This window comes from Sus scrofa, chromosome 6 (assembly GCF_000003025.6).
Source record: "Sus scrofa isolate TJ Tabasco breed Duroc chromosome 6, Sscrofa11.1, whole genome shotgun sequence".
Lineage (NCBI taxonomy): Eukaryota > Metazoa > Chordata > Mammalia > Artiodactyla > Suidae > Sus > Sus scrofa.
In genome coordinates this window covers 69,971,728-69,999,585 of record NC_010448.4, presented here as the reverse complement: position 1 = coordinate 69,999,585, position 27,858 = coordinate 69,971,728, and the positions used below count along the sequence as shown (strand labels likewise).

At 61.7% G+C, this 27,858-nt stretch overlaps 1 protein-coding gene across 2 annotated transcripts; it reads right to left on the bottom strand.

Annotated features, from left to right (window-relative positions):
- TMEM201 (transmembrane protein 201) lies at window positions 1,038-26,208 on the bottom strand. Of its 2 annotated transcripts, XM_003127539.4 has the most exons (11): window positions 25,961-26,208; window positions 19,623-19,743; window positions 19,009-19,203; window positions 17,787-17,963; window positions 15,996-16,348; window positions 15,157-15,360; window positions 9,730-9,962; window positions 6,216-6,287; window positions 5,271-5,570; window positions 4,354-4,491; window positions 1,038-3,090 (listed from the first exon to the last, which is right to left on the bottom strand). In XM_003127539.4, the coding sequence occupies exons 1-11, from the start codon at window positions 26,071-26,073 to the stop codon at window positions 2,993-2,995; spliced, it is 2,004 nt and encodes a 667-aa protein (XP_003127587.1). In that variant the 5' UTR covers window positions 26,074-26,208; the 3' UTR covers window positions 1,038-2,992. The 2 variants fall into 2 exon arrangements, with proteins under 2 accessions (XP_003127587.1, XP_013854409.1); XM_013998955.2 differs by lacking the exon at window positions 6,216-6,287.

Genomic DNA, 27,858 nt, shown 5'->3' with positions numbered 1-27,858 from the left:
TGCACCCTCCTCAGCTGAGTTCCCTCTTCAGAGTTCGGGGCCGGGTGGGAGCCTTGAGCAAAAGAATGGGGTGACTTCCGAGGGCACCTCGGGTTCTCCTGGACACGTGCCTCGCAGGCTCGCTGGAGGAGAGGGCTCCTCAGAAGTGGGATTTCTTTGGACTCCCAGAGGACATCACAGGACCCCCCCGAGGTCAGTGAGCTCAGAGGTGTTGTGGCTCCACCTGTGGGCAGCTTGGCCCTGCTGCCCAGGTCAGATGTGACCTGTGTGGGGTGGGCGTGAGCGGCCACACCCTGTCCCTTCCCTAATGCCCACAGGGTCAGCTTAGGTGGCCAGCACGGGGGAGCCCAGCACCCACCACCCTCCCTGCCCAGGGGTGCTGGGCCAGAACGAATCCCTCTGCACCGGGTGGTTGGTCATCCCCACACCAGCCCCAGAGGGTGGGCCTGCAGAAATGCAGAGTCCACAGCCAGCGGGCAGCCTGGGCTCAGAATACTCAGGAGGCTGCCCCTGGGGCCCCCACCTGGGCTCCGGGCTCAGGGCCAGCAGCGCAGCACTTCCAGGGCTGTCCGTCTCAGCGCACACCCTGGGCCAGGGGTCCACCTGCACACTGGAGGGGCTGGTGCCAAGCCTGGCTGCTGGGGGGACCAGTGGTCCACTCTGAGGGGACTCAGGTGGAAACAAGCCTGTCACGTGGGTGACCCTGGCCTCCCGCAGCCCTGGGGCCAGGTCAGGGGTCCCTGGTTGGGATGGGCTCTTCTCAAGAGATGGCTGGACCCCTGCCCATGCTCTCTGCCCAGAACATCCTTTCTCTGCTCAGGAGATGGGTTTGCCCCGACCCAGGCAGCTAGTCTCCCATGTGATCCCTTAGCCCTCTGGGGACATGGCACCTACCACCTGACACCAAGAGTCCCGGGATGCCACCCCAAGCTCTGTACTGAAGACACAGCGAGCTCCCACTTCCACTGGAGCAGGGACCCTTCTCGGGCCGGCCTGGGCTGCCTGAGTCCACGGAATAAAGACAAGACAGATCGAGGTATAGTTCAAAGGTTGGTATCTTTTTTGGTTTCCTTTTTTGCTTTTGTAAAGAAAAATAAGGTTGTGTTTCTTGTTTGAAAGAAAATATAAGTAAACCCCCTCCCCGCCTGGCCTCTCCCGTGACCCTGTGGGCTGGAGGGACCACTGGCCCCGGGCCGAGGGGGCAGGCTGGCCTGGGCATGAGAGGGGGCACTGGGCACTGTTAGGGCTTCCTCATAGCCAGAGAGGAAGGGCGTTCAGGAATGGAGTTTGGCTTGGTTAAGGGCAAAAAGTAAATTAAAAACTTGACACACATGCCCACTATACCACTGGAGGCCAAGAGGCACCACCTCCGAGTTGGAACCATCTCTGGCTGTTGGATTCAGGGACCTGGCGTGGCCCCTGGGCCCCCAATTCCCCGTGTTCTGGGGCAGGGGGCAGGGCAGGAAACAGTAGCTCTCAGGTGTGGGGGGAAGTCAGAGCTATTGCCTTCCCCACGTAGTAAAAAAAAAAAAAAAAATCACTAAAAAAGCACCCAAAGCTTAAAAAAACTAAACCTCCCTGGCTGGGAGAACTGGGGACATCCTGCTTATCAGCAGAATGCCTTACCTGGCAAAAATGTGTAGAAAAATAAAATTAAACTTTATCCCTGAATGACAGAGTGAAGACCCTTCCCCTGCCCTCATGACCCCCCCGCCACCCCCCCGCAGCGAGTCTCAGAATTCACCGAGGCCACTGCTTCCTCCCCAAGCGGCACAAATGTGTGCTCTCTCACACACACACACACACACACGCACACACACACGCACGCTGCCCCACACCTGTGTCCAGGGCCCAGGGCAGCAGGATGGGGGTTCTGACACCCACAGACTCAGTCTCTCATCTCTCCTAACCTTATGAGGGCCCCCTTGCCAGCCCGAGGCCACTCTTTCTCCCCCAGGAGGCAGGGGTGGGGAGCCACCTGCAGAATCAGCTGGCAGGGCAGTGGCAGGACCGAGGGGCACGGGGCAGGAAGTGGGCCTGCCACAGTGGCTGGAGACAGAAGTCATGCTGAGCTCCTGCGAGAGAAGCATGAAAGGGAGGGAGGCAGGGTCTCAGTGGTTGAGAGGAGCTGGGTTCACAGCAGGGTCGCGGGGGGCCCAGTCTCACCTGAGACTTGCAGGCTGAGGGGTCAGGCGAGGCCCCTGTGGGCAGTGCAGAGGGAGGAAAATGGGGTGGGCAGCCCGGACAGGGTTCTCCGGGTCACAGAGGTAATAAAATGGGGGCGCACGCAGGCAGAGAGGAGCCGGGGGTGGGGGGGTGGGATTTGCTTACACTAGTCCAGCGGGGCGAGAGACCCGGGGCGCTCAGGAGCTCTGGGTGGGGAAACTCCCCTGCTCTCCCTGGAGTCGGAGCCCCCAGGAAGGGGCACGAGAGGGCAGAGGGTAACGGTCCTCCAGGGCCTGCCAGGCCAGGTGTGCCCTCCACCAGGCTGGGCCCGGGCGGTGACACCCGGACGCTCCCCCCTCCCCACAGGGAGCTGGAGACGCCGGCAGGACCAGGAGTACAGTACCAAGATGTGATCGCGGCCCGCGGGCGCGGGGTCAGGGGGCAGCCCAGCTCCTGCTCCCGTTACAGTAGTAGAGGCAGTCCTGCCAGGCAGGGCTGGATGGTGGGGAGGGGACCCGAGGGTCACGCAGCCCCTCGGGGATCCCTGGCTTCAGGATCAGAGTGTCAGCACCAAACACACAACTGATATCAGCCAAGGGTAGGGCGGGGAGGAGCGCGACCCCAAGCCCGCACCCTGCCCCGCGGCCCGGCGGGCAGGGAAAAGTGTCCGGGAAGCGGGCTCCCTGGAGGCCACGGGCCCTGGAGAGGAGGGCGGAGGCGGCAGCCCCTGCGGAGGGCCGAGCCGGCAGTGGTGGAAGCGGCGTGCACCGGGGCGCACCCTCCGGGACTCCGGGTGCGGGAGGCTGCAGAGGCTGCGGAGGCTGGGTCAGCGCAGGCTCTGGTACAGGTAGGCCGAGGTGAAGAGGGCGTTGGCGGCCAGGCTCACGGCCAGGAGGCCTCGGACCACGGAGGGGCCAAAACGACCTTCCAGAGAGAAAACCCAGAGACCCGGTCAAAGGCGCAAAGGTCAAGGGGAACCGAATGCCCGCCCCGCCCCGCAGAAATGCAGCTGCCCAGGCCCCGCCCCGGGGCTGAGGCCCCACCCCAGTCCGTTCCGGCGCCCAGACGCCTCCTCACCGAGAAAGACCCGGGGACCCAGGGTCATCTGGTTAGGTCCCGGCTCCCTGAACTGCCTCCTTTCCTGACCCCGTGCCACCAGGCAGGTACCAGGCTAGGGCGGTACACACTGGCACCCAGCGGGGGGTGAGGTGGGGTGGAGCTGGGAGGCGACACTAACTTCATGGACCTGTCACGACACAGGGGCTTCAGGAAGATGAGTCCCTGCCCGGGGCCTCAAGGGTCATGGGCTGCTGACTGGGGTCCCCTACCCCAAGCCGACGCTGCCAGGTCACATCCCAGACCCCACCTGATTTGGGGACAGCACCCGTTTCCACTCAGGTCAAAGATCATTCCAAGAAAACTCTTCATCACCGTAGATGTCTCCCACACGCCCCCGCGGTGGACTGGGGCCAACCCCAGCTCTTGCACAGCACCGCCTAGTGAGCTCACACCCTGCCCCGCAGCCCAGCCCGCAAGCAGAGGAGCCAAGACTTGAACTCAGGTGACGCAGTGCTGTCTTTGCCCCCCTGGTGCGCCCAGGCTCTCCCAGCCAACCCCCTTCCAAGGAACCTTCTGTAACAGCGGAAACATTCTGCACCGTTCCGAGGGAGCAGCCATGGGCCACACGTGGCACCAGAGCACCTGCAATGTGGCTGATGCAGCTAAGCCACTCCATCTTTACTGTCACTTTTTTTTTTTTTGTCTTTTTGCCTTTTCTAGGGCCGCTCCCGTGGCATGTGGAGACTCCCAGGCTAGGGGTCTAATCAGAGCTATAGCTGCTGGCCTACGCCAGAGCCACAGCAACGCGGGATCCGAGCTGTGTCTGCGACCTACACCACAACTCACGGCAACACTGGATCCTTACCCACTGAGCAAAGGCAGGGATCAAACCTGCAACCTTATAGTTCCTAGTCAGATTCGTTAACCACTGCACCATGATGGGAACTCCTTTACTGTTATGACTTTCAACTGTTAAATTTAAATAGCCACTCGGGGCCAGAGGCTACTGAGACAGAAGGTGCCTGCTGAACGCCATCCAGGTCAGAAGGGATCCAGAGGCACCATCCTGTGATGGACGGGCCTGCTCGCTGCCCACCCTCCTCCCACACAGCACGTGGGCGCACAGACCTCGCCAGGCGGTGGCCTCCTCCGCGCAGCCTCTGGTGGTGGTGTCCACCACGCAGGAGGATGACTGGGACGAGTCGTCCTCTTTCTTGATGGAACCACTGCTGCAGGTGCTGTCTCTTTCCGGCACCGACTTCATGTCTGCAGGGAGAAGGGGTGTTTCAGTGGGAGCTCACCACTCAGCCCCAGGGAAGACACGGGGCGGCTCCACCTCCAATCCCAGGTCGGTCCTCCCTGTGCCCAGGGAGCTAGGCCTGCCTGTTCCAAGTCACCTGGCCTGCCCTGGGCAGTGGGCAGTGGAAAGCCAGGTCCGCATTGCTGAGAAGGCAGCTGGTTTTAGATCAGGAGCCGCAAACTCCAACGCCACTAGGGCACTGGAAGGCAGCGGTCACAAGCGAGGCTTCGGGGGAAGCAGGTCCATGGGGCACGGAGTGTGGGGGCTGGGGCCCGGGGCCTCACCTGCCCTTCTGCCTGTCTGGCCAGGTCTTCTGACACCATAGAAGACACAGAAAATACACACATCCGTGTGAAAGTTCTAAGTTTTAAAGGTCAGGACCTAATTTAAAAATACTGAAAACGCTCTGCAGATAAATAGCATTTGAGTAGAAAAAAATACTTTTGCAACCAGATACAGCCTGATGTGTTGTCGGTCCATCCCAAGGAACAGAGGACCCTCAGGTCGGTCAAGTGCAAAGAAGAAAATAAAAGCAGCCCACAAAGGGCAATGTCCTGGAGGGTTCAAGGTCACCAGAAGGCAAGCTGGGGACATCTGGACTTGGGAGAGCGGCCACACCGTCCAAGAAGAGCCAGGACAGGTCCTGGGCAGCATCCTGGTGATGTCCCCACCGCTGCACGTGGACCAGAGGCCTCCCGGGCCCACTGGGCCTCCCGCCTCCGGGAGGGCGCTCAGAGGGCCATACCCAGAGTGTGCTTCGTGTCCCGCGCTGGCTGCTTCTGGGGCACCTGGGGTGGCTCGACAGTGCAGAGGCTGCCGTTGGGATGCGAGTGCTCATCTGGGCTGCTGGGCATGCTGGGGGCCTCCCCAGAGGGAGACGGGAACAGCAGCAGCTTCCTCCCCTCCAAGTTGAGCCGGGCAGGGCTGATGAGAGGCCTGCGGTGGCGCAGGGAGCCGGAGCTGGAGGCCACAGAGCCAGCCACAGAGGGCGCCGGGGAAGGGACTGGGGAGGAGGGGCAGCTCCCGGAGAGCAGAGAGAAGTAACCTGGGGACGGGCGGGGACACAAACAAAGACAGTGCTGTGTGAATGTCTGCTGTGGTGCAGGGGCAGCTACTTTGTTCCTGGAGCTTCTTCCTCGAAACCAGGAAGAAAGGCAAGGCTGGTTCCAGCTGAGGGTGGTATGCAGAGGGGAACCCTGCTGGGAACGGAGGGAGGGGGGCCAGTATCCCAACAGGCACCCAGGGAGTGGAGAGGATCCTAGAGCCTCGGCCACGTCCCCTCTACCCCCTCTGGTTTCTACCAAAGCGGCTGGTACTGCAGCTGAGAGCAAAGCCTGGATAGAAACCAACTCCTGAGACCTCAGGTTGGCTCACTCGAGCCCTGCTGATGGTGGGATCCTGAGTGCCACTTCCATCAGCCACCACCGTGAGGACGACAGCACTGCCTCTAAACCTAGACGCCCTCAGCCCATTTCACAGAAGAGCACACTGAGGCACAGTGATGTATGGCATCTGCCCAGGGCTGTGCAGCGGGGAGGCACGGGGCTGGGGTTGGAATACACTGCCCTTGGGGGGCCCACGGCCCCACTCTGCCATCCTGCCCCACGCTAGGCTCTGCTTCCCCCGCCCCCCCGACATGCTGCCCTGCCCGAAGCAGCTTCTGCTGCTCTTCCTGGCTCTCTGTCCTCACCTGAAACCGGAACCTCCCCAGATCGGGACACCTGAGACGGTGGGCGGCTCCCGCTGAACAGATACCCGGAGTCTGGACAGGAAAGAGAAAGGTGACCCAAGTCCCTTCAGATGGAGCCCTCCCCCACTCTGCCATCCATGTCACGCTTTCCTGAGGCCACGGGCTCTCAACAACGGTCCCAGGTTCGCCAGGCACATCCCTACTTTGCAGATAAAGAAACCAAATCCCGGAGTTCCTGTCGTGGCGCAGTGGAAACAAATCTGACTGGGAACTACGGGGTTGCGGGTTTGATCTCTGGCCTCGCTCAGGGGGTTAAGGATCTGGTGTTGCTGCGAGCTGGGGCGTAGGTGGCAGACATGGCTCGGATCCCGTGTTGCTGTGGCTGTGGTGTAGGCCGGCAGCTGCAGCTCCGATTCGACCCCTAACCTGGGAACTTCCACGTGTGGCAGGTGCAGCCCTAAAAAGGAAAAAAAAAAAAAAAAAGAAAGAAACTGAATCCCACAGCAGGTCCAGCAGGTCACACAGGAGATCCAGATCGAGCCGGAAGCCTGGTCCGACACCCCTCCTTCCCCAGCAGATCTGGCTTCTTTGGCTGTTCTGAGCCCTGCCCTCTGCTTGTGCTGGACCTCAGCGCAATGAGCACACTGCCTTTCCCGAAGCCAAGGGCACCCCAAGGGCAGGGACTCCATCCCCTTTGTCCCATGTTCCCCCAAGTGTCCCACTGAGAGCCAGGCATGGAAAGATCTGACAGCCACCATGTGCCCTGTGCAGACGTTGCTGCTCCGTCAACCACAGAGCACCACCGGCCCCTTGCACCCTCCAGGCCTAGGGACAGAGACCCAGGTCAATCCATGAGACTGGGAGAAGGTGGCCATGTGGCCCAAGCAGAGGTGGAATCCTTTCAAGAACCTGCTCTAGAGATGCTGGGGAGGGGTCTTCCTGCTGGACCGGAGCTATGCGGATGCAGGGCCCCTGCGCCTAGGCCACCAGGGCCTCCTGACACCTCAGCCAGGACCTGCCCTGGCACCAGCACCGGCGACTCTGGGATCCCACCCATCACCGGACACTGCAAGACCAGCCTGCGTTCCGCAGAGGGCAGCAGGGTGCCTCTTGAGCCCTGGCCTTAGGGCTGCCAGGGTGACTGCCTGGCATCTGCAGCAGGTGGGAGACCCTGCCCCAAGGTCTGAAATGGCTCTGGGACTGCCACCCTCTGCTCCCAAGGGGCTCCTCAGCTTGGCCACTGTGGTCTGGGTGCAGGGCGAGTTCCTGGGGAGTGCCAGGATCCAGGGCAGGGCTGCTCCTGGCACCCTCGGCAGTCTGTCCCCTCCTCCCCCATAAGTTCCACTAAAGAGCCTTAAGTGGCCCTCTGCTTAGGAGGAGGGCAGAACCATCCCAACATTAGCTCGGGGTGTGAGCAAAACGGCCTGCCCTTTCACCCCTGGAGGAGCTAAGCCCCTAGCTGTCATTAATCGGCATCCCCCATTCTGTAAGCATAACAGCAGCCACATCTGCTGAGGGCCCTATTCTAGAAGCTCCCTGACCTGCTCTCATATCAAGCCCGGCACAGCCCCAGGGCACAGCCACTTCACTTTAGGAGTGAGACTAGGGTGCAGGGAGGCGCAGGTACCCATCCAGGGTCACAGAGTGAGGGCCCTGCTCGGCCACCCCCAGCTGACCTGGTGGTCCCGGCACCTTAGTTCCCTGCATGTGTCCACAGTCCCCATGACAAGCCGTACTCAGCGGGTATTAGTCTCGCTTACAGATGGGGACGGAGATGCCAAGAGGTCAGCCTGAGGCCCCATCTCCCCTCCATCAGACCAGCGCGGTAGACCGGATGGGGTTCTCCCCGGGGCCAGGACTGGGTGGCAGCCGTGCCCTGGGCTCTCGGGTTTTCCGACCCTACACTTCCTCACTGGGAACACGGGGAGCAGGAATGCTCCCCTCGGAGGTCGGCTTCCTGCCCGTCCCCAGTGGGGTTACTGACCTGAATCATCCCATGTTTTAAAGAACAAGGAAGAGCCCTCCCCGCAGTCAGCACCCCTCCCTCCCCAAGATGCCCGTCGACAGGCTCCTGCAGGGTCCGCAGAGCCTGGGTCCCTGCCCCTCCCCTGGAGGCCTGGAAGCCCATCAGCTCCTGGTAGGGGCAGTCGGGGGGCGGTGCTCCAGAGAACACCCCTCTGCAGAAGGGCCCAGCTTCAGGGGCCCCCAGGTCCATGTCTACTCCCTTGCCCTCCCTCTGCTCCAGCTGCTGGTCACAAAGGGCCCACAGAGGCCCTGGTCATCAGCCCCAGGGCCTGAGCTAGGCCAGGCCTCAGTGTGACTCTCCTGCCAAGGGCTCAGGAACTCTGAATAGCCACTTCCAGACAGGGCGGGGGAGTAGAGGCCAGTCCAGGCCTCATCCCTGCAATCCTGTCCTGAAGGCCTCAAAACATTACCCACCACTCAGCTCAGATCAGACGCTGTCTCCAGTGACCCACCCTGTGTCAGGGACACTGGGCTGCAGCAGGAAGCAGCCTGGGCTCAAACCCCGGGTCCCGGCAGCACGTGTGAACACTGGGCAAGTCACGGAGGAAAGGGGCTCAGAGGGTGCTGGACGGAGTGGGAGCCCCGGCCTGCTCAGGGCAGCGGCTCGGGGCTTAAATGAGACACTGCACATGCCCCAGCCCAGCTTAACCAAGATGCTGCCCTAGGGCCCCTTCCACCACCAGGCCTGCCTGCTCCTCAGAGCCATGAGGGTCACCATGGAACACTCCACGGGGCTTGGGGAAGACCCTGCTGGGAAAAGGGAGGGGTGACACAGCCTCCTGAGACGGGGACCCAGTGCTGGTCACACCAGGGCTCTGCAAGCACGACTGGCCTGAACTGAATCCCTGCCCTCTGGACCAAACAAGAAAAGCTGGGGGAAACTTTCTAGTCCTCAGGATCTCTGGACAACAGCAGTAATAACCATGGTAAGAACTATGGTGAAAGACAAGGCCTAGTGGGCGTGGAAACTGGCCCCCGGGTGCCCAAGCGCTTTATTTGTCTTTTTCTTTTTAGGGCTGCACCTGCGGCGTATCAAAGTCCCTGGGCCAGGGGTCCAGTTGGAGCTGCAGCTGCCGACCGACACCACAGCCACAGCAGCGAGGGATCTAAGCCCCATCTGTGACCTACACCATAGCTTGGGGCAATGCGGGATCCTTAACCCACTGAGCAAGGCCAGGGTTCTTAACCTGCTGATCCACAACAGGGACTCCACCCAAGCCCTTTCAATACCTCACCTCGTTTAACCCTTACAACAGCCCCAGGGCAGGTTCTGCTACTAGCGTCTTTTTTTTTTTTTTTGAGAGACACTGAGGCTCAGAACAGTTAAGTCCTCTGGCAAAAGCAACTACTGAGTGGACACACTAGGACTTGAAGCCAGTTCTGCCGTCTCTACAGCAGAAGCACCACCTCCTACCTCATGCTCAGCCAGGGGCCCCGTGCCCAGCTGCCCCCAGCCCGTTCTGCCCGCCCGCGCCTGAGCACCACTTACCTGCTCGTGTCAGAGAGGGGATGGTGCCCAGCGAGAGGGCCCGGCTGAGGCGGCCGGGCAGCGAGGAGGGTGAGGCCCGTCGGGGGGACCGGAACAGCTGCTGGTTGGCGAGGGGCAGGAAGCCGGGCGGGGTGGGGACGAACAGAGATGGTGAAGAGCCTGCGATGCTCGGGTACGGAATGGCCAGGCTGGGGCCGGTGGGGAAGAGGCCCGCAGAGTCACCCGGGAAGCACCTGCAAGAGCCCAGCGGGCGGGCGGGGAGAGAAGACCAGCATCAGCCCCCGGGGCCCAGGAGCGGCCTCCGCGGGCGGGTCCCCTTCCCTCCCCCACAGTGCAAGGTGGGGCCTGAGTCGGGTCCCGAGGAGGCGTGTGTTAGTTGAAGCAGAAAAGCAGTCTGACCACATTCAGGCCATTAGGAGCGGGTGGCTGGGAGGTGCCAGCATGACGCACCCCGCTGCATGCCCCCTCCGATCCCCCTCGGCCTCACAGCAAACCAGCTCCACTACGAGCCTCGGCATTAAAGGGACACTGTCGCCCTTGTCAACCTCACGCCAACCCTTCACCTTGAAGCAAAAATGCTAGCCCTGCGCCAGGTGTTCAATCAGGCCAACGGCCTTGGGCTCCTCTGTGCCCAGAGCCCCCTGAGAGTGGCCGAGCTGGGGGAAGCCCCCTGCTCCCCGGGCCCGACTCCAAGAGCCCCACTGCTGTCCTCTGGCCTCAGACACCGGACCCTCCTCGAAAGCCCCTGGCAGACCGGGGGGCGGGGGCGGGGGCTCGGGAGCCCCTGGGGAGAGGCTCTGGCAAGACTCCAGCCAAACTGGAACTTAGACCCGTAAACGACCGCAAGGCTGCCCGAAAGACGGATGGTGACAGTGTCTCTTTAACTCGAGAATGGTACAGATCACACAACAGGGCCTGGTGGCCCCAAGCCAGAATGTCAACCATGCTTCTGATTAAAGCAACTGATTACAGATGGGGAGGGACAGAGGCAGTTAATACATGATTAGTCCGTCGTCTGGACGGAGCTGCGGGAGGTCCAGCCTTACCTCGGTCCCAAGGGACAACTGAGCCCATGGATAATGTGCTGACGGCCGGGCAGGCTGGCTGAGGCCCTGCAGCAGAGCCGGCGGCCAGCTAAGGCACCCACCCCGTGCCCACCACGACGGCACAGGGGCCACTGCTGGCCAGGCTTCACTCCACTGATTTCCCTATTTCTCACCCCTGCCCCTCACTTTAAATGGACTTTAAGAGGAAAGTGGGGGGGTCAGCTGATGGCCTCCTGGAGAATCACATGACCTCTTTAATGCCTTCTGAAGCACCCTGGACTTCAGAACCGAAGGTGGAGCCCCGGGACTGGGGGACACGGGAAAGCAAGCAAATCTGCCCGGCCCTAGGTTGGATGCGGCTGCGTTCCCCTCACTGACCCATCCTGCCTAAATCTGCCTGCCCCATCCCCTAGCCCTCAAAATGCCTGGGGAGGGGCCTGCCTCTAAATACACCTTTGTGTTGTCATTTTAGAAATGGCAGGACAGCCATGACCTTGGGGAGTGGGCTGAGGTGGAGTCAGGGGAAGGGGGGGACACTTGGGACCACAGGGGCAGTGAAGGCATGCTAGGACCTCCGGACAACTTGTTGCATCAGGCACGAAGCCCTGGCCCCTGCTGGGGCCTGTGCCTCCCAGAGGACCCCAATCTGCCATGTGCAGCAGAGGCCCGATGCGGGGAGGGCGTGTGGGCCGGGGAGCGGGCATGCCCTGGGCCTTCCAGCGGGTGCCAGTATGACTCTCTGATGCTTCCCAAGCTGCCACCCCACGGGCAAGGACGGGAGTCACCCAAGGGGCCCCCACAGCAACAAGCAAGCAAGAGCAGAGGGTCCAAGGTGGGGTGCCAGGTGGCCAGCTGGGCCCAGAAGCTGGGTCTGGCCAGGCCTTTCCCACTCCTCCCAGATCCTGCTCCCACCTGCAGCTGCCCCACTGCTCATGACCCGAGTCACACTCACCCATCCGGCACAGGTGCTTCCCCAACCTCTGATGCTACTAAAAACAGTGGCACCGAGGGGGAGACAGTTCTTTGGTCTGACCCGTCTCGCCGGGACACACAGTGGCATTACTCGAATAGCGCGGTACCAAGCGTGAGCCCCCGTCCCGGGCACAGGAGAGAGTCCCCAGGGAGTCTCCCGTCAAAGGAGCCCTACCTCGTCGGGGCTTGCATCGCACGGGACCGATGCCTCCCCCCAGCCCGCCTGCGCCCTCAAACCCCTGCTCAGAGAGGCACCCAGCCCGGAACCCGAGTCCACGTGTCCATGGGGGGGAGGGCTGGGAAGGGCTCGGGGCTGGCTGCAGCCTCCTGCCTGACACCGAGGCTGACGTCTGGTCTTCTGACCCAAAGCCCAGTCCAAGCCGGGAGCAGCAGGCGGAACATGGGTTACAGCCGTTTAGAGACGAGGAAAAACTCAGGCCAGCAGGGCACACGAGGACGGTGGGCTCTGAGCCGCGTGGCACCCATGTCACCAGCTCCCAAATCTGACTCCAGTGGGCACCCGTCTCCCAAAGCCCCCACCCTTGGCACGGGAGCCTCTGAAGAAACGTGAAAGAAAAACCAGAAAAGACGTGGTGCCTGACGCCCACCGGTAAAAGCAGGGCCCCGGAGGCATTTATTGAAAATACATCATCAGAAACACTACATCTACGGCCAGGAGTCATGGTTACAGTGAGTAGGGGGTCACTAGACAATCATCCATGTTCTACACAACAGAGGGGACGGGGACACTCGGCCACAGTTGCAAGCAGAAGGGACACGGGCCCTGCGGGCGGGCTCCTGGGCAAGTGTTACGGGTGAGCCTGCCTGGTCGGGGGGAGAAGATGGCCAACTGCACCCCCTCACTTCGCGGGGCGGTCACCCGATCCTGGATGGTCTGACGGTCGTCCCCAGCGGGGCGGGGGGAGGCCCCAGCAGGGCTGACACATTCCCAGGTAATAAGCCACGATCCCAGTGGTGCCCGCACTTCCTCCGCTGTGGCAGTAATGTCGGAAGGTGCTGGAATACGCTCCACGTAATGAAACTTTAAGGGACAGGAGGGTGACTTTAAAATATCCCACAAACTCTAAAAAGGCCAGGAAGCCTTTCGAAGAGGCTCCATCTTGATGACATGAAGGTGTCTCTCTGTCCCCACTAGGGGGCAGGAAAGACACCTGCTCAGCAAGGCTCCTGGCCAGCAAGCGCTGGTTCTGGTTATTATAAATAATTTAACTTAAATACACACATACACACAGATGTCCTGCTTCTACTCAACGCCAAGAAAAGCAGTAATTAGCCTTGCGTGGTCAGTTTCCTTGAGAACAGGCGATTCCATAAACCAGGGCACACACGGCCAGCAGACCCTGGACCCCGCCTGGCACCTGCTGCCCCCTCCCCTGGAGGCTGGCTGGCCGGGGAGACAGGCCGGGCACCCCCTCCTCTACCGTGTCAGTGCTTTTCTGCCTCCCCTCACCCAGAGCAAGCTGCGCCCAGCCAGGCGGGGGCCTTGTTGGGGTAGCCCCTGTCCCAGAGGGGCCACCACACCCGGATACCTACGGGGCCATGGCTGCTCCCTACCCACTTGGGAGTGGGGCTGGGCAGCGTCTCATGACCCCAGGAATGTGAGGACGGTGGGGCCTGGGCCTGACTCCTGTGCTCCCCGGGGGCCTGATGAGCACGCCTGACTCTCGCACCCTCCACCCTCCTGTGGGCCCAGCGAGTAGGTGGCCCCTCCTGAGTGTGACACTCACAGCCACTTGTCCCTTCCCTGGGCTCCGACGTGCAGAGGGAGGAGGAGGCACACTTGGGGCCACACTGGAGGGGGACTTAAGCTCAGAGATGAGCGGCAGGACACAAGAGCCCTGGAGGAACATATAGCCCTCAGTGGGGTTGCCAGAGGGCAGGACGTGGGGCAGGGGACAGCCCGGCTCCACCTCCTGCCGTGGCCCCCAGAGAATGTCCCCAGGCTAACAACGGCCTCCAAACGTGGACAGCACCCTAGTTTCCAGAGCCTGTCCACACCAAGGCCAGCACTCAGGGCCTGGCCAGGGCCACACGGTTCCCTCCCTGCCTCACCCAGTGACAGTGAGGCTGAGGCCCTGTGGGCTCTGTGGCTGCCCCCCAGGGAAGTCAAAAGCATGGGCCTCAGTGCCCTCCATGAGGGGAAGGTCCAGGAGGGTAGTGACAGAGAGGGACAAGGTGACAACAACTTGGTATCATCGTGAACCCACGTGTCCCTTACTCCATGCTACGCTGGGGCAGTTAGAACCTTTCCCAGGCATAGCACTGGGGGATGGGGTGAGAGGAGGCAACTAGGGACAGCCCTGTAGCGGAGAAGCAGGTCAGGCCTCGCACTTCTTGTCAACTGGGGCAGCCCTGGCCCAGGAAGCCTGAACCCCAGACCCTGCAGGGAGCGACTGGAAGGCCTGGCCACAGGGTTGGGGTCCTGCCTTTCCAAGGCAGACCCAGGGGCTTCCCAGGAGCCGGGGCAGAGTGTGTGCCCAAGTGTGTCTGGCTGGCTCAGTGGTGCCCAAAAGAGAGACGCCCTCACCAGCCTGGGCAAACTCCCACCACAGCTTGGCTGTTAAGAAGAAACCTACTGATCCCAGGAGAAGAAGGGTTTTTTACTGTCCACCTTGAGGAGGGCCTCACCGCACAAACTCATGGTCAAGGCGAGCCTGAGCCTCCGAGGAAGGAGGCTGAGGGACACAGGGTCTCAGAAAGGCCTCACAGCAGGGATCCCGGGGGCGGGGGCAGCCCTGTCTTTCCAGTTTCACCAGCTCCTGCAGGGCTGACTAGGCAACAGGGAGGGCCAGAGGGACAGACAGAAAAGGGACAGTGAGATGAGGTAGGGGGTCCGCTCTGGCCCCGGCTCAGTAGCAGTTGTCTACACCAAGCCTGAGCAGTCATGGCCATGCGGCCAAGGGCCTAGCCTGCAGCCACTGTCACCAGCCCATGTTGGGGGCTCAGAGGTGGGGCAAGGTGAGAGGAGAAGCAGGCCGCCCCCCTCTTCCCCTGGTGTCAGAGCCAGGAAAAGTGCTGTGGCCAGCGGGGGTAGGGCAGGTGTGTGCCTGGAGCTGCCAGCAGGAAGCCACAGGGTGGAGGCAGGCAGGCAGGCAGGCCGCCCGTGTTCCCATCTCGGGGCAGTGAGGGGGTCTTTGGTGGCAGTGGTGAGCAGCTAGGGAGCACTTGGGAGCGCTGGGGTGGGGAATGGCTGGGTGGAGCCAGAGAGGAGAGGCCGCAGAGGGGCCAGAGAGGCCGGGCTAGGACCAGGGGCCCTAGGCTAGGTGGGGGCAGGGCTGAGGCAGGAAAGAAAGATGCGAGACAGAGGTGCCCCGTGCGGGCTGCAGGCAAAGCCCTGGGCCTGTCCGTCCATCTGTCCTCCCCCCGCAGTCACTGCTGCTTCTCTGACCTTCGGGGCCGGAACCTCCGTGGGCCTGTCGCCTTCCTCGTGGCCACGGCTGCTGTGAAGCCCACCAGGCAGCACAGGGACGTGGTGCTGAACTTGAGCGTGTCCAGCCAGCTGGGCGAGGCAGCCTGCAGGTGCTGCTCGGCCAGGTGCAGCCCCAGCAGCAGGGCCCACAGGCCAGTGGAGAAGGCGTCGATCCTCCGGAGCCTGTGGGGAGAGTGGAGTGAGGGCCCCGGGAGGAAGGGCAGGACCCCTCCCGCTCCTGCCACTTCTCCTTCAACCACCCTTGACGCGGCTCAGAGGACAGAAGTCAGGACCAAGAGGACAGCGGGAGCTTCTGAATGCTGCTTCCAAAGCTTCCGTGCCACGTGACTCTGAGCCAGTGTTTCTCTGAAGCCTCAGTGCTTTCATCTGTACAATGGGGCTAAAACCCTCCCTCAGAGCACTATAAGATGTGGACACTGTCCGGTACGAGGTCTGCGATCGCACTTGACCCTCCAACAACCCAGGAGGCGAGGCTATTTAGCATCGCCCCAACTCTGCAGAGGGGCCTGAGCTGGAGAAGCAAGGCCATGTGGCCCCGGTGAGTGGCAAGCGGCAGGCTGGCTCAGATGCCTCTGCCCCTCTAAGGCAAGTCCTCTGGCCCTCGCTGACCCACTGGACTCCCAGCCGCCCGAGAAGAGCAACAGCATCTTGTTGCGGCTGCAACTCAGAGCTCAGCCCAGGGCCGCGTGCCCAGCAGGCCCCCTGACTCCAGCCCCAAGCTCTCCTCCCACTGAGTCTGGCCTCGAGGCAGGTCCAGGGTGCAGACCCCCCGCCCACCCACCCGGTACCCCACGCACCTGATGCGGCCGGCCAGCAGCATGGCCAGCAGGCAGGTGAGCAGGCCCAACGCCACGACGCCCAGCTGGTGGCCCTGCCCGAAGGCCCAGGCCTCGCGCAGCTTCTCTGCCGTGTGCTCAGGCAGCAGGCCCAGCAGCTGCCGCCAGCCCTCTGCCCCAGGGGCCGTGCCATTGTCGGACGTAGCTGAGCCGTTGCTGCCAGGTGGCAGGGCCGGGGGCAGGGGGGCCCCGGGGGCGAAGGGGCTACTGGTGCCGTACAGCGCGGTGGTCAGCAGGAAGGCGCAGGCCAGGAAGGCGAGGGCACGGAGCGCGATGACCTGGACCGGGGCCTTCACTGCAGACGAGCAGAAGCTCTAGGGGAGGAAGGAAGGCCTGCGGTCAGTGAGGTGACCACGGCCACCGGGAGCCACCCTGGGGCCTACTCTGTGCACGGGTCTGGCCAGGAGCCCAGTTCCAGATGATGGGAGATGCCCTGAATTCTCACAAGTGGCTGTTTCTGCTTTACCCCTGGGTGCCTTCAATCCATCCCGTTTCTGGGCCTGCATCCCCCTCGAGAGTTACTGTGTCGGGGGGGGCCTGCGCTACCACATTCTTTACAGAAATCCTCTCTGTGCCACGGTGACCTCTCCTTTCAAATAAATGTTTCAATCATTTTCAAGTTCACATCAAAAACTCTGATTGTTTTGAAGTTCCCATCGTGGCTCAGCGGAAATGAATCTGACTAGCATCCATGAGGACACAGGTTCGATCCCTGGGCTCCCTCAGTGGGTTAGGATCCAGCGTTGCCATGAGCTGTGGTGTAGGTCGCAGACGCGGCTCGGATCTGGTGTTGCTGTGGCTGTGGTGTAGGCCAGTGGCTGCAGCTCCAATTTGACCCCTAGCCTGGGAACCTCCATGTACCTCGGGTGCGGCCCTAAAAAGACCAAAAAAAAAAAACCAAAAAAAAAAAAACAAAACAAAAACCAAACCCATTCCCATGTTTTTAGCTGGAATTGTAATGAGGACACAGATAACCCTGGCCAAAGTTAAGTTAGGAAAAACACAGCAGTAAGTTGTTCAGTCTGGGCAGCTGGTGGAGAAGGGAAACCGAGGGGTGAGTGTGCTGCGCGAAGGGGTGTGCGGGCCAGCAGTGTGGTCATGTGGTCAGGGCCCCGGCTGCAGACAGGAAACCACACACTCACTGCTTGGTGAGATGGCCACAACCAGAGGGGCACTCTGGAGACCCAGTAGGGTGGGTGGGAATTTCTTTGGGAAAGATGGATTTTACTTCTAAAGCTACCTGCTACCATGTCAGATTTTTTTTTTTTTTTTTTTAACCAGAACAACCTGTCACCTGAGTATAGTGGTAAAAATTAATGGTTTTGGCTAGCTGGTCCTGGGCCCCAATCCTGGTGACACTGCCCATCCGGTGTGTGGCCCGTACGAGCTACTTAACCTCCCAAGTCTGGTTTTCACAGCTGTGGGGGCGGGGAGGGGGGTCACAGTGCCCAGAAGGGCACCACCATGAAGGCACGGCAGGGAGCAACAGGAGGTGGGAAGTGCCCAGGCTTGGCAGGGCAGCCCAGAAACCCCTGCCCAGCACACAGGGGAGACACACACAGGGGAGACACACCACGATACCAGACCGTCCTCCTCAGGACACCCGCTCCGCTCTGGGTCTGGGGACAGGCTAGGTCGGGGCCCCAGGGGAGAGGTGTTGCCCCAGGAGAAGGGCCTCAGCTCCAAAGAGCTGTCCTCCAGTCACTGGGCCAGCCCCCTGGGAGGAGACCCTCCGTGGACACCCCTGCAGACCTGCGAGTGGGTCTGGTCGGCCTCCCGGCGCTTGAACTGGTGGCTGAGCAGCAGGGCGCGCAGCTGGCGGTTCTGGTGCTTGATGTAGTGCTCGACGGCCGCCTGGCATGGCCGGCACAGCTTGTACATCTGCTCCAGGTGGTGCCGGTACACCTCGATCTCCTCGTCGTACCTGCCCTGTGGAGCGGACAGACGCTCAGGGTCCTGGGGGCACCCACGGGCAAGTGGCTCCCACACTGCACCTGCCTCCTCTGCTACCCAACAGGACAAACGGTCTGTAGGGTACCGTGATGCTGGCACCCAGAGCCCAGCACGCAGCAGGGCCCTCGGGGCCAGGAGACGTCCGAGTCCTGCTGCTCCACAGGACACGCCTGGAGGCAGGAGCTTGGGACATGGCCCCTGCTTCAGGCCCCGCTCCTGGAGCGCCAGGAAGGTGGGTGGGTCACGAGGGAGGCAGCTCTGGGCTGACACCATCTGGATGCAGACCGATGGACAACCTAGAGGTGGGCCTACCCCACTCCTCAAGACCAGGGCCTTAGCAGGAAGCAAAGGGCTTTTGGGAGACTCAAGTCCCACCCATCCTCCCCCAAGAGATGCAGCAACACACCGCTCCCTCCCCGCTTCCACGGAGCCAAACATTTCAGTCCACAGGGGCCAGAAGGGTTATCGGTTTGGTCTCTTGCCTGGACGGAACTTGCCAGAAAAGCCGTCCCTTCTTTCTGCAGCCTCACTCTCACTCTCCGCCCAGCCCCAGCTCACCTCTACTGTTCCCCCTCCCCCTCGCCTCTTTTTCCCAGGCTCAAACTGGGCGAGGTGAGATTAGCCAGATAAGCAGGCAGCTGGGCCAGGTCAGGCAGAGTGTCCTAACAGCAAGCCTCTCAGCAGCACGCATCTCCCCTCCTTGCTCAAGCCAGGGGCCGCCTCCTCAGTCTCAGAGCAAACTGCCCATGGGCAAGACTGACTCAGGGGGACATGAACAGAAGGGTCCAACAGGGCCCCAAGCTGGAGCCCAAGGACCCTAAGTTCCCTTCCCAGGAACAAAGCCCCGGACTGGCAGATGCACAGCTGGGGTTCCCATGATGCTCCCAGGCCTGTGGCCCTGACAGCAGTGACCCTGAGATAGGAAGCGGGAGCAGCTGTGCCAGCTGAGAAGGACCCAATCACATGCATGCCTCCCCTCAGCTGCTTTCAAGCACCTGGCCCCCTCCCCGCTCCCCCTCACCTCATCGCGCGGCGAGAAGGCAGCCAGCTGCTTGATCTTGGTGGTCTGGTGGTGGCTGCACCTCCGGCACAGCAGCACCTGGCTGCTCACCCACTGTGGGGGCTGCGCGGGGGCGCGGGGGCCGGGTGTGCCGCTCACCACGTGGTTCAGGTGCTCCAGGTACTGAGCGGGGATCGGCTTGTTGTAGTCACCGTTCTGGGGGAAGAGGAGCCGTGTCAGAGAGGAGTGGGCAAGAGCTGACGCGCCAAGGAAGTGGTGGTGGATCGCTGACACTTGCTTTCTTCACGTGTGACACAGAAGCTCTTCTTCCCCAACAGGCCAGAGGCAGAGGGTGCAGCCCGGACCCCGCCCCTCCCCACTCACTGGCCTAGCATCCCTCCCTAGGACCCGTGGGGCCTGGCACAGTCTGGCCCAAGAGCCTGCCCAGCCTGGTCCAGTGCCAAGAAGAAAATGGGCTTCGGAGCCAGAAAGATCTGGGTTTGAACCCAAACAAGCCGAGTGGAGCGCTGTGACTTTGCACAAGTCACCCGGGCCCCCTGAGCCTGCTTCCTCATCCTCAAAGGAGGGGCGCAGGGCCAGGCCCGGGGACGGGAGAGACGCGGGGGTGGCCGCACCTCCTGGAAGCCATTGTACTGCTCGCAGTGGGGGCAGTCCCAGCAGTTGCGGTTCCCGTAGGGCACCACCGTGTCCTGGCTGCAGAACCAGCAGTTGACGACGCTGTGTGTCGGCTTCATCCTGCGGGCAAGGACAGAGTGGAGTCGGTGGGGCACCGCCACCTGTGCAGCAAGCAGGATGCGGGCCCTGAGCTAGAGGTGCAGGCAGGCGGCGGGGGGAGGACGCGGCAGAATGGGGACCTTAACGGGACATGTCCGCGGTAGGACCCGGGCTTCTCCTCAGCCCTCGCGGCAAAGCCTTCCAGGACCCTGGGGGCAGCCTGGCTCCACACAGGGACCCAGGGTCAGCCAGGACATGGGGCTGACGGTGACCAGGCTCTGGGACTGCCCTCCCTCCCCACGATGCTGCAGACCCTGAGGAGATGCCAGATGGAGGGAGCCTCCTGTGCTTCACCCAAGTCCCTGGGAGGGCGAGGACCCAAGAGGCCAAGGGGTGGGGACGACGGACAGCTGCTCAGTCCCGGGCCAACCTTCCCCAGCCGGGGGCAGGACAGGCCGGCCACACATGCGGTGACAGGTGGGGTCTGCAGGATAATCCCAGCCCAGACACTGCAGGATCTGTGCCCGAGGCCCCTCCATCCCTCTCACTGGCTGTGGGGAGAAGGGGGTGTCGGGGGGGGCACCACGACTGCCAGGCAAACCCTTCGAGTCCTGGGACTCTGAAGCAATGTAGGCGACGGCGGCAGCTGCTTGAGCCCTGGGGTCCTGGCCTTGCTGCCCCTGTCCCACAGTTCGCGCCTCAAGTCCGCGGGGGCGTCTGGGCCTCTGCTGGGCAGCCATACCACACAGGGACGCCCCTACTGTCCCCAGCACAGCACAGCCCCAGGCTTCTGGGAGCCAGAGTCCCTGCTCCGCCAACCTCTCCTCTCCCCACCTTGGCCCCGCACCAGCAGAGTGGAGTGATCACAGAACCAAGGCATCTGAGTGTGACAAGGACCCAAGGACACAAGAAGCCTCAAGATGCCTCACAATGCAGGGTGCTGGCTCTGTCGCCACCCTGTCCCGGGGTCTTCAGGAGCCTGGAAGAAAGGCTGGTCCTGGAAGCAGAACTCCAGTTCTTGACACTGCAGCTGCCTCCTGGCTTTGCCCCTCCCGTGACCACGGGCAGGCTACAGAGTTCTCCAAGCCTCAGTCTTACTACCTGTCAGTTGGGACAAGACATGGCAAGTGTGGGAAGAGCTCGCAGTGCCTGGATAAATGCCACCTTTGGTGGGAGGGTGGTGCGGGGGGCGGAGGGGGAGGGACCTGGACAGAGAAGAGGACATGGAACCAGACCCTGAAGGGAAGGGTCCAGGGTCCACAGGGGGCACCCTGGCTCAGCCCCAGCAGCCACAGCCCCAGCTCAGGCCAAAGGGTCAAGGGACTGCACGTCTTCAGCATCGCTGAGGCAGAGGGCAAGGAGAGACACAGCGGCACCGGGCAGCACAGCCCCGCGGGCACAGTGAAAACCACGCTACCTCCCGGTGCCTCCACTTCATCCCTTCATCTGGCCAGTGGGGCAATGATAACCCCTGCCCCAAAGAGGCTGCGGAGGGAATGGACGAGGGATGGAGGAGAGCACTGAGCCGGGCAGGTGGTTGGCAGGAGACGCCCTGAGCACGTTACAGGCTTCCCGCAAAGGCGGTGGGAGGAGGCAGCTAGCGGCCCGGGAACCCGCTGGCAGTGTGGGGACCGCTCTGCGAGAGGCTGGTGCTTGGCATTCCTGGGCAATTAAGCACTTGGCTTTCTCTTTGTTAATGTGTAACTACTTTATGGGCTTCTTTGTAACGGTGCGTGGGGGTGTGTCCAAGGGGGTGAGGACCCAAGAACCTCTCTGTGGCCCTGGCTCCCGCTGTCTTCATGGTGGATGCCTCACCCCTTCACCCCAGAAGCCCGCCGCACTGCACTCAGTCCCTGGAAGAAGCCAGCAGATGAACTGGCAGCCCACAAATAAAGCAAAACAGGAAGAGAATAAAGGCGGTGGCCCCAGGGACAGCAGTGTGGGAGCAGGAACTGAGGCCCTGGTCCACGGGACCGGCACAAAACCCCACCCCACCCTGGAGTCATCATTTCCATCCCGAGTCTCTGCTCCGCTGCTAGGGCGGTGGGGGGTGGGTGTGGGGATTAGCCCTGGTCCCTGGACCAGCAGCTCCAGCCTGGTGATCCCTGCCCAGGGTCGGCGGGGAGAAGGCCCTCCCCTCGCGGATAGAGAGCTGCCGCCGGCCACGGGGTCCACATGCTGGGGTGTCACCCCCCACGGCTCCTCTGCAGTGAGCCCTGAAAGCGAGAGTGGGCCTGTGAGCCCCAGACAAGCGGGTGCATGTGAAGCCCACTGCAGTGATGGCCGCCCTCACCTCCAACGGTCTCTCCGGGCACCGGGCGGGGTCTGGCCGGGCTGCACCCAGCTGTACGAGGCCCGATGTAGGGGCCTCTGGGTCAGTCTATTCCTAGCCAGCTTAGCCCGAGAGATACCCCCACCCTGTTCCCCTCCCAAACCCCTTAACCCGCTTCTCCCCCAAGCCCTCAACCTCTGTCCCCAGTGAGGCCCTGGGTCAAAAAAATCACTCTTGATGGTGGACAAGATCGAGGTGACAGACAGAATGGCCCTGGGACACAAGCGAGAGTGCATTAGAGGGACCCAGGTCAGGCTGTCTCAGGTGGAAGGCTGGGAGGGTCTGGAAGGTTCTCCTCCAGCTCCTGCTACCTGCATGCTGAGCTGTGGGCTCTGCTGGGGCCAGAGGAGAGCTGAGGTAGCTGGGGGTGGGGGTGGGGGGCCTGCAAGCTCTAGAACCATCCCTTTACAAGCACCCAAAACACAACAGAGGAAAAAAGATAAACACGTGCCCCGAAGAACGCTATCACCCCATCTGACCTCAACAAGGACAGGTCTCGCGCCCTGCCTGACATCCCACCATGGCCTACAGGTCTGGTGGGGGCACGGTGCCAGCTCTAGCCCACTGCCAGCCCACCACTCTGAGGCATGCAGCTCCAGGTCCTGGCCCAGCACCCAGCCAGGGGCTGGGTGCAGCACATGGAAGGGACACCACATGGGACTCAGTTCCTATCTGAGGAGGGGGTGGGACTCAGAGTGTCACCCAGTCTCCACCAGGCCCTGAGAGGCACTCTGAGTGACCCTGGGTACTGTGTGCAGCCTGGCAGGGTCTGGGGGATGACCTCTCAGAGTCAGGCTGGTTCCCTTGAGGCCGAGGTCAGCCTCTGGCACGGCCCCGAAAGGATATCCCAGGACAGCCTCATAGGGGAGGGGGCCCTGCTGGACCCCTCGCAGCTCTCCACTTTGTGCCCTGAGTGGGCTCCCCATGCTGTCCCATCCACCCCGGGGAATCCAAGAAGGTGCCTCCTGGGCTGTAAGAGAGCGTCGCCAACAGGCACTTGGTGCCACCAGGACCCAACAGGCCTCCAGAGCACCCACTCCCACCTCAAGGCAAAGCAAACGTCAGCCCACGGCAGTCCCGCCAACACCAAGACAGAAAGCCGGATCCGCCCGCGGCGGGCGGCCCTGGTTCCTCGCTCAGCCTGTGCTGGCGAAGCACGTGCTAGGCCTGCAAGGAGGCAGAGACGAGGTCCACTCCTGACCCGGACACAAGGACAAGAATGACAACCTCCCAGGGCAGCTGGTGGCAGATGCCACAGGAGAGAGCCAGCAAGCGGAGCATTTGCTGTCACGCTCCAGAATGGTGGGCCGGCCAGCAGGGCAAAATGAGCAGATGGCCTTCAAACGGACTGCTGGGCAAGGGGAGGGCCCCGGCGCGCGTGCAGGGAGCGGGTCCCGCCAGCAGGAGTGCGCAGCACGGGGAGGGAGGGCACAGCGAGAATGGAGCAGAAACTCTGGATGCCAGGCTCTGCTCCCGCCCGGAGGCTGCAGCCACTCCTCTCCAAATGCCTCTGGGGCGCGGGAGGTCCCCGAGGTCCTGCGCAGGGATGTGCTGGCAGGAGACGGACATGATGATACCAAGTCCAGGGGTGGGAGTCTGGGCAGGGTAGGCTGCCTGGGTACAGGGCAAGTGGGCCAGGGATGTGGAACCTGGGCTTCCACCCAGCCTCCTGTGGTGCAGGGCAGCCGCCAAGGCAGCAAGGACCCAGAGCATGGGGCCTGGTTTGGAGCAGAAGGGCTGGAGGGAGGCAAGACTCTGCCACTGAACAGCTGGGTGTCACTGGGCAGGAAAGGATCTCTCCACACCTGTTTCCTCTTCTGTAGAATGGGGACAACAGCACCGCACCTGCCCGCCAGGTCACAGGTGGCCCGGTCAAGAGGACTCCGCAGGTGGGAAACCAGGTCGGCTCTGCCCTTGAGAAGCGCTTTGCAGCCAGTCCTCCGTCCGCGTCCCTCCATCTCCGTGCTGAGCACGTAAACACCCACTCGGCCAAGTCCATTTCCAAAAACAACTCTCCTCACATGCCCTCCCGAGGGTCATTCAAAACCTGCACTGCGCCAAAGCCAACGTTCCTCGCTGTCACTATTCCACCCTGAGAGGGAGAGGGTTCCATCTGCGGGGTTGGTCTTGCTTCTGAATGGTGACAGTGGCCAATTTATGATCCCCAGACAAAAGCCAGTGCTCTGGGAGGATCACGGAGCCTCCTGGGAAAGGTTGGTCCTTCTCAACAGGTCCCAATGCCACACCACAACTGTACCAGTGCCACACCACTGGTATCCTCCCAGCACACCTTCAAACCAGCTCACCCAACACTGCACCCAGGCCCAGATGCCTGTCTGCAGCAGCGGGAAAGCTGGGGCTGGCAGCCAGGACCCCTGGGAATGCTGCTACACAAGACAGAGCTCGAGGCACAGTGAGCAAACCTGGTCCTAACCGGGCCACGCCAACCCAAGTAGGGCTGCCAGGCTTGGCAACAATGCCAGCCCAGGCTCCCAGCCCTGGACGGACCTCTCCCGACCCTGGGTTAACTGGAAGGCTGCAGTGTGAGGGAGAAACCAGACACTGGACGCAGTTCTGCTGTCAACATGCTCTGGGAATCTAAGCAAGCAGCGGGCACTGCTGCGCCTCAGTTCCCTCGTGTATCAAGCGACTGGTTTGAACCAGCTGGTTCTGCCACCCCTCCAGCTTCCAAGAATTGGGCAGAAGCTGGGACACGTAGAGATGTGGCTTGTCAGGGACCCCCTGAGGCCACCCCCTCCTCAGCCTGCCAGTCTGGCTCATCCTGCAGATAGCTGACATCCCTCCCACCCCTTCCTCCTCCAGGAAGCCTGTGACTCAGTCGCCCTCACTTCTCTTCCCCTGGGTGAGAAGCAGCGTACGGTGCTGCCTAAGGAAGAACAGACCAACCCTCTGGGTTCCAATGCCAGCTCCCAGCTCCCTGACTCGCTGCTGGGTGGCCGTGGGCAAGTTCCTTCCTCTCTCCCACCGAAAGAGCTGAGCTTCCCACCTCCCTTGCTGATTCTACAAACCCACTCATTCTGTCCCCAGAATGTTCTCACAACCCCCTCTTTTTCCTTGTTCCCTGGGAAGGTGGATCAAATGAGGACACAGTGGGGCTGCCCCTGAGGCCTTGCTGGAGCAAGAAGCCAGCTCTTCGTATGGGGGGAGGGGGCGATCAGCGTATCTTTAAGCCTGGGCCAGGGCAGGGGACACCCACTGAACCCCAGCAGCAACCCGGCCCAGTTTTAAACACCTCTGAAGTATGTCAGGTTTTCTGCTCTTGGAGGCAGTAGGGCCAAGGGGTTAGGGATGCAGGCTCCATGGCAAGGATGCTTCAGCTCACACCCTTACTCCTCTGATTAATAACAATTTATGTAGCTCTTTTGTCCCTCCGCTTCTCTAGGGAAGGCAGGGGTTGTGCCTCTGAAATGAGCTAATGTGAGATTAGAAGGACGCCTGAGACAGCGTATACAGACCAGAAACTGCTGGCTGGGATCACGCTACTCCAACGTGCTCCTGAGGACCAGGGATGGGGGCTGAGTCGGAAAAGAGAGCGGCCCGAGCCCCGCTCGGCTCTCCCTCAGGGTCTGGGGGCCCTGAAGACCCTGCGGCTCGGCCATCACAGGTCTCCGCGGGGGAAGGAAGTTCATAGCCCACGCGCTGGCTGTTGCCGCCCGCCCCACATTCCTGGGGACCCTCAACCCGATCCTCAGCCGCTTCCCGACCGAGGATTCGCAGCCCGCTCTTCTTTTCTGAGGCGGGGGCGTGCACGACGGGGCTCAGCGCGGCACACACGGGCCCCACGCCACACCGCGGCCCCGGCGCGCACGGAGAGGGAGGCTCCGGAGCGCCGGGGCGGGAGGGCCGCGGGCGCGGGCCGAGGCCGCGTGGGCCGCGCGCACTCACCTCCGCGCGATCCGGTAGAGCAGCACGCCGGCGGCGGCGCACGCCGTGACCCCCAGGCCGCCGGCCAGGCCGGCCGTGGGGCAGCGGGCCAGCAGCGCGCTCACTCCCTCCATGGCTCCTCGCGCAGGCGGTGGGCGGCGGCGGGCAGCGTCGGGAGGCGGTGGCGGCAGAGCCGAGGGACGCAGGCGGGACGCGGAGCGGCGGCGCGCGCCTCCCCGCGCCGTGACCTTCGCCGCTTTGTAGCCGGCGCGGGCCCGCCCCCTGACTCGGCGCGCTCCCGCTGCGCAAGCCAATCGAAGCGCCGGGCGAGCCTGGTGGGCGGGGCGCCGGCGGAAGTGGCTGTGCCGCTCGGAGTGCGCCCCCCGGCGGCAGGAGGTGGGAGGCTGCGTGGAGCCCCGTCCGCCCTCCACCGCTTCCTCCGCACTCGCCCGGCGCCTTGCCCAAAGTCGGCTAACTTCAGCATCTCCAGTTACTTGCCAGATCGTAACTAGTCTTCCCCTCTTCTCCCTCCACCGCTAGTCCAGGCTTCCCAACACCTAGACAAGCCGACCAGTTGCAGCAGGTTGGAGCTTCTTAAGCCACTTCCCCTGAAGCCACTCCAAATAAGTTTGTAGGAGTTCCCTTTGTGGCTCAGCCGTTAACCAACCCAGCTAGGATCCATGAGGATGCGGGTTCGATCCTTAGCCTCGCTTAGTGGGTTAAGGACCCAGGATTGCTTTGTGCTGTGGTGTAGGTCGCAGACACGGCTCGGATCCAGCGTTGCTGTGGCTGTGGTGTAGGCTGGCAGCTGCAGCTCCGATTGGACCCCTAGCCTGGGAACGTCCATATGCCGCACCAAAAATCAATCAATCAATCAATCAATCAGTTCGTAGAAACACGAACCCTCCCTGCACACCACCAATCCCCACCAATAAGGAGGAGGTTGAATATACCACAGGACAGCCATGCTTCAGAACATAAATCCAACTATTAGAATGTCAGGGCTACAGGGACTGGCCTAGAGGGGTGAAATAGTTTCATAACAAAGTGATTTGCACATTAATATTTATATCTAAGTTTGAATAAACTCCTATAATTTATGTTTGTAGGAATAGATAATACTGAACAGCAAACAGTTACCTCAGAAGAGCAGGAAGATTATCCAAGAGTTTTAGTATTATTGGTTTGCACTAAATTACTTTTGTCTTTTGAGGGCCACACTTGCAGCATATGGGGGTTCTCAGGCAAGGGGTCGAATCCGAGCTGCAGCTGCCAGCCTACACCATGGCCATGGCCACACCAGATCAGAGCCATGTCTGTGACCCACACCACAGCTCACAGCAACACCGGATCCTCAACCCACTGAGTGAGGCCAGGGAGTGAACCAGCATCCTCTTAGATACCAGTCGGATTCGTTTCCGCTGAGCCACAAGAAGGAACTCTGTGCTAACCTCATTAAAAAAAAAAAAAAAAAAAAAAAGCGAGTTGGAAATGTTCGTATTTAATTACAATGTACTTCTCAGCGTTCCCACACTTCATGCTTTTTGAGGTCAACATTAGAGTCCTTACTGTCCTAGTGAGCGATGGGTTTTTTATCAGCAAATGTTACCTTTGTTTCATGCTGCTGGCTAATCTGCCCCACAGTCTAGTCCTGTGCCTTCACCAGGACCTGCAGGAGGGAAGGGAGCAGGGCCCCAAGCCTAGGCGGTGAGCAGTCTGCCCAGAAGTGCGTCTTTCTTGGGAGGGGTGTTAGCACCGAGGCTTTCCTTTGGCGCGTGGCTGGTTTCACCGCTCATGAATGAATCGCAGTGAAGCTTCCCTTCAAAAAGTGAGACGTGGTATTAAGCACCGTTCTTTCCAAGGAAGGCTGTTTGCACAACGTCTCACTCAAAAGGGCTCAGTGATCTCTGTGGACAGAG

Coding starts and splice junctions, on each gene's coding strand:
- TMEM201 (XM_003127539.4), bottom strand. CDS start 26,073: ATGGAGGGAGTGAGCGCGCTGCTGGCCCGCTGCCCCACGGCCGGCCTG. Junction 15,361..15,995: donor CTGCTGGCCGGCCGCATCAG/GTGCGTGGGGTA, acceptor CTCTCCCCACAG/GCTCCGGAGGATCGACGCCT. Junction 5,571..6,215: donor TGGGGAGGTTCCGGTTTCAG/GTGAGGACAGAG, acceptor GCCCGTCCCCAG/GTTACTTCTCTCTGCTCTCC.